At 41.3% G+C, this 10,488-nt stretch overlaps 1 protein-coding gene across 1 annotated transcript; it reads left to right on the top strand.

Moving 5' to 3' along the window:
• Nucleotides 1–1,002: 1,002 nt before the first annotated feature.
• LOC108005811 (neurofilament heavy polypeptide) lies at nt 1,003–5,728 on the top strand. Its single transcript, XM_017069140.4, has 3 exons — nt 1,003–1,219; nt 2,332–2,803; nt 3,516–5,728. Exons 1-3 carry the CDS (start codon nt 1,120–1,122, stop codon nt 5,287–5,289), a joined length of 2,346 nt encoding a protein of 781 aa, XP_016924629.4. The 5' UTR covers nt 1,003–1,119; the 3' UTR covers nt 5,290–5,728.
• The last annotated feature ends 4,760 nt before the right edge of the window (nt 5,729–10,488 follow it).

The raw sequence follows: 10,488 nt of genomic DNA, 5'->3' as shown, positions 1-10,488 counted from the left end.
GATCAAATAATACACTTTCGTCACTAAAGTTGATATAAGAACCTGTGTGAGCTGAAGGTGCGATCGTCACTAGTTTTGTACATCTTTTATTTCATATGGAAATTAGAGCAACAATTGAACATCGTGCGGCGTTCTAAAAATAATAACCGTGGAGTGGAGCTTTTATTGACCAACAGAGGAAAACACACAAGCCCACGTCAGCCGAGGAATCAAATGCACGCCACCTATCGGACAAACGAAGCGTAACTGGACACGCTACCCCACACACTTACCCATTTAGATTTACGTATGTGAAGCCTTGTTTTTCACTTTCCCTTATTGTGTTTTCATTTTTGTGCCGGGTATTCGTAGGTTACAAGGGTATACCTGCCTCAAAGAAATGATCAAGATCGGTAGACAATAGAAAAAATTGTACCCATCATGTTAAGACAATGGTAAGGGGATGTTATGTATGGACAGCCCCAAAATTACAAAAAAAAAAGATTTGATTTGTGTAATTCAAATTTCTAATTTCATATTGAAAACTTCACTCACGACACTAAAAGTGTTTAAATAAAACTTATTATTGGAATGCACCATAAAATACTTATTTTTATTAGTTTTTTATTATTAGCAGCAGGTATTCCCTGGTCTAAGTCCCCGCTCTTGCACACCCCACCTTCTTTCGGTGCAGACCTAGAACCCTTTTAGCGCTGGCCTATAACTACCTTAACTATGGCTATGGTAAGTGTGCGCCCAACGCGCATGACCTCAACAATTTGACTTCACTTGAAGTGCAAACGCACATGCAAACTGTGGAGCTCGGAGTGCTCCATGGGTCTAGTCCAGTTCAGAACGGTCCGGTCCTGTTGCGTGCCCACCGAAATGGTTATGGTAGGGATATGAATGGGGATTGTCGGAGGTGGTCGAGTGCCGAACTGACCCTTCACTTTAGCAGCGAATGTTTTGGGTCAGTGCTCAGTTGCGTTGAGTTCGTGACCAAAGGCGGGCGTATTTCTGATTCCAAATTCATATTCATATTCGATATTAATAAATCCTCGACGGCTGTTAAAGCAGACCACAGTTCCCGGTCCGATCGGCATGATTCGGCGATTGTCTGGCGAGCATTGAGAAGAAGTCATGGGCTGTGCCAGCAGCACTCCCATGGTTGCAACGGCGGGTAGCGAAATGCTGAAAGCCGCCAGCCATGTCAAGCAGAAGGGCGAGGCCGTCGTCGAAGGTGTGTGAGTGGGCGAGAGTGTGTGTGTGTTACCAATCCGGGCTGGCCATTAGTTGCTTTTGGCCAGCAGATGACATTTAAGAGTGTGCTGTCCAAGGGAAATTCCAAACGGCCAGTGAGCGTATACTTGATATTCATGGCGTATACTTAATGTTCAGCGAAATTAAGTCCTTGATCTATTCATATCAAATGTCAGCTTATAAAAGTGGTTTCCTAACTTAGTTTAGTTTAGTTTCTTTCAATTAAATAAAATATCAATTAGTTCTGGTTACTTAAAATTCATTCGAATACTGTACTCAATATGGGAACCTTGATAAGATGAAGTCCTTGACCCCTGGCTCCAATCAATATTAAATCCATTTAATTAACGACCACCAACAAGCTGGTAAATTCCCACTTAATGCCAAAAAGAAATTCGATACATCCAGGCACAATGTACGTAATAAATGTGCTCGCATTTCGCATTATTATAATAACAAGCCACGTAATAAAGGACAATTGGCCAGCGCAATGCGTGCCGCGGAGCCTTTCGGCCTTATTTTTAGCCACTCCGCCGCAGTGGGACGCAAGTGAAAGCTGCCTCCAATGCCATCACCCGACAATATTTTTATACATTTATTTAACGCATATGAAGAAAAACGACTTGGTTGCGTGACCGAGCCGTCAACGAATTAGAGCAAAACATTGACTTAAAAATATTATACGTTCATGTGCACTGAGGGAAAGTGCTATAATTAAATCAGGACTAAGCTCCATAAATTTGCCATATTTTTTTAAAGAAAGACCAACTAGGCAGCTTAAAAAAAACGTGAATATCATCTGTAAGAGATATATTATGATAAAGGCAGAGATCAGTATTCTATGTGTATATCAACTATTAGGAACATATTTAAATGTACTTATTTAACGACGCTGTTTTGTTTTATTTTGTACTTAAAAAAAATATTGTTAATTTCTATACAAATATTTTTGATATTACCAATATCTGTGAGCTAGGAACCAAATTAAAATTGTAAGCTGGATTTTTTTCACTGCAGAATTATGTACTATATATGAGCACTCCTCTCGGGAAAGCGCTAATGAAAGTGATTCCATTTCCTTGCTCCTTGCAGACGCCTCTGAGACCCTGACCACCACTTTGGACACAACCAAGGAGACCGTTGGAACGGCGGTGGCGGGAATTACCAACGAGTTGGGCAACGCCTTTAAGGAAGGAACTCAGGCTCTGGACGAGGCCAAGCACAAGGTCATGGAGGGGCTGCATCTGGAAGAGCCCAAGGAAACCGAGGCGAAAACAAATCCTGAAGAGGCTGCTATGAGTACTTCACGGGCTCCAACGCCACAACTAAAAGAGGAAGATGCCGATAGCCTGAAGACCTCGACGCCGGAACCGGAAATCGAAAGGGCTCTGGCCAACGAGGAGGAGAGTCCACCCAGTCCGAAACCCACGCTAGAGGAGATGGTTCAGCTCAGTGCCGAGGTCTCCCAGGTGGCAGAGGTAATTGCTCCGCCTGCCGCAGAATCAACTGAATCCACTGCACCTGCGGCTCCCGCACCTCCAACCGAATCCTCCGCCCCCGTGGAGTAAGTAAGCCCAGAGAGCACCTGATGCATCGCAAATCCGTAATCGCTAACCCGTAACCCCCGTAGCCCCATCGCAAATCCGTAACCCGTAGCGCCACTGCACCCTGAAGTTTTCGCGTAGTTTGTACCTGCAACGTTCGCTTATGATTCGTAGTTCTCGTCGTAGCATCCCGATATTTACCTACATTTATTATAACCTAATCGACATATTACTTTCTCCTCTCTCTCTCTTCTTGACTTGTATGTAAATTGTAAATAAACTTACTTTTCTTCTATGTACATATCATATACTCTGCCTTTGTTTACTTGCGATCCCAGCAAATCAAACTAACAAGAACATCAACAGCAAAGTCTTCTACGTAGTATTGTGGTAATATTTTAAATATCTTACACAGCTATCAATATATGGTTCGGCTAGCCGAATACATGTGTTGTTGCAAAACTAAAAGAACTATAAATTAATTTAAATTTAAATATAAATAGTATTTTATCACAAAAAATATAAATATCAATTAAGTATACAAATATTTTGTATGACAATAAGTTTAAACTCTAAAGTTTTGCAAAGCCCATTATTACACAGACACTCACATATTTACTAAGAAAGTTAAACACCCCGCAAAAAATGGAAATATTCCTATGGCATCCTACTAAAACACCAAACATCTTCCCACACCTAAATCCTTACACACTCCATTACTAAAACCTCAAGAAGTCGTAAAGTTCGTCGCAAGGGCGGGGTAAAGGAGAAAAAGGACAAGGAAGAGCGAAGACCCAGTACAACCGAGTGGGAGAAGTTCGCAGATCAGTTGGCCAAAAGCAAGAAGTTCAAGCCCTACGAGAGTTTTGTCCACAGTCACAATAAGTTCTCCGTTTACCAGGATCACACAAGTCTGCGGGACAAGCCGAATCACTACGACGGTCATTTCAGCGGTGGAAACTCGCAGAGTGCCTCCCAGTCGGATCTGTCCAGCGGTCACATAACTCCCGCCCCCACTCGTCGAGGTCAGTGGGAGTTCGCCAAGTTCGTGGGCTCCGAACAGCCGGGCAGCATTTCGCGGTCCAGTTCCAGGCTCTCGAATCCCGCCACTTCCAGGACCTTCGATTTCAATCCCCAACGCGAACGCATCAGTCTTCCAGTCACCAATCGCATTAGTTCCGGTATCCAAAGAGCTCCTACGGAAAGGATTTCCGGTTGGGGCAGAGGAAGGCCCACACCTTTGGTTGAGGAGCCCGGTTATGGACGCAGGATGAGCACGGGTGTCCTTCCACAGCCCTTCCGACCTGAGAGGGAGAAGTTCCTCAGCACTGGAAGCCGCCGAGCAATACATCCCATAACCCCAATCAAGGTTGCGAAAAAGGAAAAGACTTCCAAGAAACAGCCTTCCAAAAACCTTTCTTCAAGAGAGTCGTCCTACTTGGAGTTCGATTCTCACAGAACCGATAAAACTCCAATAAAGATCAATAAATCTTTATTAACGGATACAGTGCGCTCCAGAGAACCATCATTCAACGAATTTGATTCCATAAAGGCACATAAGAGTCCTTTTAAAGGATCAAGTTTGACCGAAGAAATGCCACCTCCAAAGAAAATACCTTCCAGAGAACCATCTTACAAGGAGATGAAGTCCTTGAAAAACGATAAAAGCCCCATGAGATTGCAAAAACCTTTGACAAAGGAGGTCGTTAGATCTAGAGAACCCTCTTACATAGAAATTGATTCATTTAAAGACGATCAGAGTCCGCTAAGAGTAGAATCTCTGGCAAAGGAAATGGTTCGATCTAGAGAGCAGTCGTATATTGAGATTGATTCCTTTAAAGCAGATAAAAGTCCTTTCAGAATGCCACAGCCTGTAGTATTAAATGAAGACCATAATCTGGAAGAAAAAATAGCCAAAAATCATCATACTTCTTCGGACCATCTACCTCAAGGAGAACTCAGTCCAAGTGAGGAAACTGAAATCCCAACTAACCAAAACCTATCCTCTGCACCTGAAACCCCTCAAAAGATTAAAGACACTGTGGAAAAAGCTAAGATGTTCACTTCAAAGATGCCATCACCCCCAGCTTCGCCTGTTTTCAGCGCTATGTCTTCAGACAGCAGCAATTTGGATGTGATAATCCAACCCATGAGCAGTCTGAACACACCTAGTATCAAATCCTTTACCCAGTCACCAGATCAAGTGGTAGTGGAGGGCTATGAGGATTCCGATTTGGAGGCTGCTCTGGCCAGATTGGAAATCCTGAGAGGATCCACGGCCACTTTACAATCGCTAAGATCTTGCAGTCCTGGCAAACACACGTATACAGCTTCCCTATTGAGTTCTCGACGAACTTCGCCTTGGGTAATGCGAAAGAGCTATGGAGGCACTATTGGCAAGGAAAACAAATCTACATTGGTGGAAGGCCCCAGGAAATCCGCAGAGGCCAGCCATCAAACTCTCGAACGCTGCGATATTTGCTATAATGATTTTATAATAAACTGAGATTCCAGCTATAAATTCAAGATATGTGCTTGCATAACTTTATCTTATTATCATATTTTTAAACAATAACAAATTGTATGTCCAAACTACTTTTAATTACTTAATATTACTGCCATAAGTAACTGTGAAGTTCGCTCTTTTCTCTAAAAACGTATGTAATTTAAAACTAAAATATGTTAACTCTTAGATACACAATCCAAAGCTTTGAATTGGCGAAAGCGATCTTTATAATATACAAATTACTATATATGGTACAAAGATTATATAAGAAATAAGTTAAGTAACCAAAGGCCTCAATAGATTATTATTATAAATTACACCTCTATTTAAAAGTCGTTTTATAGTATATTTACCCACAGATTGTTAAATCTTGTACAATCCTTGGACTAGCAATAAAGCAATCGAGCCCAACGATAAATAGCTAACCCAGAAACAAAGAAGTTTAATGTTATTGCATCGTTTTAATTGCGAAACTTTTATGGCAGGCAATTTGCCTCTCTGGAGTTCAAATCAAAACCGAATCACCCGGCAGTGCGATTTGGGCTGCCCCCTAATTGATGACTTAATAACGAAATTGAAATGTTTATCTTGCCGTTCACTCAATTATTCTGCCACTTGAGGTTCAGTGCGGTTCGGTTTTGGTGCGGCGGATTGAAGTACGATTTTAAGTTTTACGGTTTCACGTTCCGTGTGGCAGTGATTCCACATGGCTTCCACATCCACATCCACGTCTCCCGTCCGTGACTTAATGAACTATTAACAGCAATGATAGTAATTTGTTGCAGCAGCGGCGGCGGCAGCAAATGAAATTGCTTTCGGCCAACAACGAGTTGTCTTCATGGCACTTTTTGGCAAACAAATAGACAATTCAACAAAGCGACATGCAGACAAATGACTACAGTGGATACTACGAGCAGCAGACATATATCTGCCTCTGCCTGGATTTTCGCGGGGGTGTTACCAGTGTTTAGTTTTCGCCCCCCAAACCCCTGCACCTGCTGCATCTATTTTGGCACGATTTTCAAATTACGTACATTGACTCGCAAAATGTTTGCTTTATGCCGCAATTAATTCCCAGGCGGAAGAAACAGTGCCCCACAGGGGTGAGCGGGTCCAAAAGTTGAAGGTCTTCGGCGGTCTCTGTGGCGTGACATTGAAAGTGAAAGAACAAGTTTTGATGGGCCTCGTATCGTTTCGTTTTGTTTTCTATTTTTAATGACTTTGGCATGGCCACTTGGTTCATTGAACGCCACAGCCACGCACAAAAAAAAACGAAAAGTAACCACCGCTAATGATCTGTGAAGTGCAAGTGTTGGTACTTTTACTTTCATTTATCAAAAGTGGAGGCGTCATCTTTTTTTAACCGAAACAGTGGAAATAAGCTGAGAGCCAGAAAGCCAGAAAATGCATTTTTAGCACATCATTTTCTGGTTATACCTCTGGTTTCGGTGTTCGTTTGTGGTAAAACGTGCTTTTAATCAAATTTACATGTGCCATTCATACGCACTGTGGGCTGGCGAAAAACAGCCAGTTTTCTGTGTAAAATTGATTTATGCAATTGTTGTTTGGGGCAAGCAGCAGCTGATTTGTTTATATGCTCAGGCGGCAGCAACAAGCATGGCAAATCAATAAGTTTATGCAACAGGCGGCGATAAAATCTAAGAAACCAACGAAGACAATGCCTTAGCAGAGCTTCCTGCTACAGTTTCGTTTTGACCAATTTTACTATAACATTTTTTGACCAGTTTTAACAGAGCCCCAGTGAGTTAACAGTGCTCTGTGCACATGCGCATTTTCGGATTTTTTGGGATTTTCAATTAATGGGTTTCCTTTTCATTTCCATTTCAGTAAATGCGGCAACGCACTTGCTGCTGGCTGCAAATAGCAATCATTTGTTAGGCAAACATTTCTACTTTTCGGCTGCTTTCGTTTGGCCTTTTGCCAACATTTTGCATAACCTGGGTCAAGACGGAAATGCAGGAGGAGGCCAGCCATTAATAATCTTTGGCTCTCGGCTTTTGGGGCCTCGGCAGCCCGCTGCTGGTGACTTCTTCAATGCGTTTCGCCGGAGCCTTTTGTTTCTGCCGGTCGGCCAGTTGGCCCAAAACGTGCCCGGGCCACAAGCCAAAGTCAGATGGAATGGGCCCTCTGCCGCTCGCCTAAAAAATCACAAAATCTGACCATTGATGCAAGTAGCTTTTCTTTTACTCGCCTATACGTTAATTAACATTTTAAATATTTATACTACTTTAAGAGGTGTATTAACTGGCGCCCAAGAATATTCTACCTAATAAATATTATTTTTCAAATACCATGGTATGAGGTGAATGTGTGAATATAGGGCTTATGTCTTTAAATATATATTTTTTAATTATTTAAAGATTTTATATAAATAATAGGAACCGAACTGTGTAAATACCATAAGATGTGTTTATTACACCTTATTTCATATTCTAACTTTTCAAAGCAAAACTGATAAAATTAGATCAAGCTATCAGATAATTAATAAAATTGTTTTATTTAATTACAGCAAATGGTTATTACAAAATTAAGATGACAATAAAACACAGATGTCATTATTATTTTACCTTTATGCAATTCCCGTCAAGTCGGTGACCCAATCTTGTCACCTCTGCCTTTTATTCGACCTGCACTCCCTGCAGCATTCAGCTGGTGTTCAGTAGCCTCCGCATAATCCAAATTAAATTGTCAAGAGAAATGACAATTCAATACACACAATCTTGTTAAGCAAATATGAAAGAAAATACCAAAACAAAAAGCACTCTGTCATCCGTGCTCTCCAACAAAAACGGAGACAGCAGGAAAGAGTGAGAGTGAGACGAAAATGAAAATCAAAACCAAAACCAAGACGGAGGTTGAGGTCCAAAAAAGTGTCAAATTAAACTGTCAGAGCGACTTTTAACCCATTTTCGTGGGCCATTACATAAGCTACTTATCAGTTGATAACTGGGCGCTCGGGGTGTTGGAAATACTAATAGGGAAATGGAAATGGGAATGGAAATGCGAGTGCGTAGGTGGTGCGACTGTGGAGCGGTCAGGCGCATAAATCAGCCCGGACACTTAGCCACTCGAGTTCATTCGCTCATGCGTCAGCCAAACAAAAGACTTAGGCAACGAACTCCAGCCGCTGTTGCAACAGAATGCATTCCTGCAAGTGTGTGCGAGTGTGTCAACAGCTGAGACTGCCGCTGCATATTCTTAGCTGCATATGTGTCCAGTGTCTAGCCCTACCCAATGCCCCTAAGTCCCCCCACTGCATTCCCATGTGAACTGCGCTAATTCGTGACTACTTTGTTGGGCGACTGCTGAGGACCCAGGCACACACATTGCCAGATGCACAGAGAGAATTACCTCGACTTTGAATAAATTACTAATGAATGTAATAGAGATTTTCTCTGAAATTTCTTTATATTTATATGCAAGAGATACTAAACTTTTGCTTTTATCTATACCTTCTAAAAATATGTAGACCCATTAAGAATAAAATGCATACAATTTCTCCCTCTGCTTGGGAACACTAAATGCCCTATTCATACACCCGAAAACATCTTTGATAGATTTGAATATTTATATGCAAGAGATACTAAACTTTTGTTTTTATCAATACCTTTCAAAAATATGTATACCCATTAAGAATAAAATGCATGCAATTTCTCCCTCTGCTTGGGAACACTGAATGCCCTATTCACACACCCGAAAACATCTGTGATAGATTTGAATGACCCACTCCCAAGGCTCGAGCTACCGCCTCTCGAGGACTGGCGCTTGTGAGTCAGAGATCGGATCGCTATATGTCCCATTTCGATGGCAATTCCCTGCCCACGCCGCAGGCGCAAACACTTTACTTTTGTTTTCGAAACGGTCGCAGTTGCAGTTGCAGTACCCAGTTTAAGTTCCAGTCCCAAAATGAACTACCCAACGATCCAAGCACACAGCTCTCAGCTCTCATTCTCCGATGTCAGTGGGATTTCGAGTCTGTTTCTGTTTCTGTTTCGATTTTCGGGGTTTTTCTTCTTCAGAGTTCGACAACGTTGCAGTTGTCGCTTTCGTAGTCACACAAAGATAGAAATCGCATGACACGATCTTGTAGCCCGAAACAGGCGCCAGTAACCCAGTTTTCAGGTTTCAGACCAACAGCAAAAGCAAAAGCAACAACGGCAACTACGATGACTCCCTTTGGCCAAAGCCAAATGAAAATGAAAATGAAACGTTTTGGGCATAAATAAATAATGACAACAGAGCAGCCACCAAAAAGGCAACAACAAATGATCAGACAGTCCTCCCTGCATTTGCATTTGTTTGCATGCCTCTGCAAGAAAGGTATATTACTTTTACCAAGGGGTTTGATATAAAACAAGCGGATGATCTTTATCAAAATTAATATGAAATAATAAAGTAAAGGGTTGGCTTGCTGTGTTGAAGTACATAAAAGACATAAATACATTTTAGAATTAAGATATCTGAAGAAATGTTTTCCTATATCTTATGGAAATATTTATATTTGTATCTATACAATGTACTATTAAAATGTATTTGTTGTTATAATAATGTATACCGAATTATAAAGCTTAAGATTTATCGAAGTGTTGCTGACTGAATACAAATAAAACCTAACATACTTTTCGCATTGGTAAAGAGTTTTCCCAAAGATATAAATCTTTCAATCTACGCGCATGAAACTATATCAGATCCCCCTTTTGGGCTTTCTTTTCGCCTGTGAGGGTAAATTGGCTTCTGTTTACTAACCAATCGATTTCTTGCTCGCCTTTTTGTTATTGTTTGTTTGCTGCCTGTTATTTGTTTTGGTTTTTGTAGCTGCGGCATTTTGGTTTGTTTGTTTCAAGTTGTTTGGGCTCAGCCTAACAAGCAGCCAACATCGACGTCTGCCCATTGTCTTTGTGCCTCACCGTTTTCATGTGGCATTTTTCTAGATTCGCCAACCCAGCCCACCCCCTAAAGACATGCACTGACCTTTGACATCGTCCCCGTGGATAAATCCAGACGCTCTCGATCTCACTGGAGACGAATAAAAAGGGATATTTTTTTTAACACATTAATTTTAACATAAAATTTTAATAAAATATTTTTTATGTAGGTCTTACAAAATATAACATTTAAAATCTATATTAAATGGACAATTTTTTTCTGCAAAATCGGTAAAAATAATTCATGTAAAGT

Source organism: Drosophila suzukii, chromosome 3 (assembly GCF_043229965.1).
Source record: "Drosophila suzukii chromosome 3, CBGP_Dsuzu_IsoJpt1.0, whole genome shotgun sequence".
Lineage (NCBI taxonomy): Eukaryota > Metazoa > Arthropoda > Insecta > Diptera > Drosophilidae > Drosophila > Drosophila suzukii.
This window is presented reverse-complemented; position numbering and strand designations above follow the sequence as displayed.

What these genes read in the sequence shown, in the direction of transcription:
- LOC108005811 (XM_017069140.4), top strand. Translation starts at nt 1,120, where the DNA reads ATGGGCTGTGCCAGCAGCACTCCCATGGTTGCAACGGCGGGTAGCGAA. An exon ending in GGGCGAGGCCGTCGTCGAAG is followed by an intron (nt 1,220 to 2,331) that starts GTGTGTGAGTGG and finishes TGCTCCTTGCAG; the next exon opens with ACGCCTCTGAGACCCTGACC. An exon ending in GAATCCTCCGCCCCCGTGGA is followed by an intron (nt 2,804 to 3,515) that starts GTAAGTAAGCCC and finishes TAAAACCTCAAG; the next exon opens with AAGTCGTAAAGTTCGTCGCA.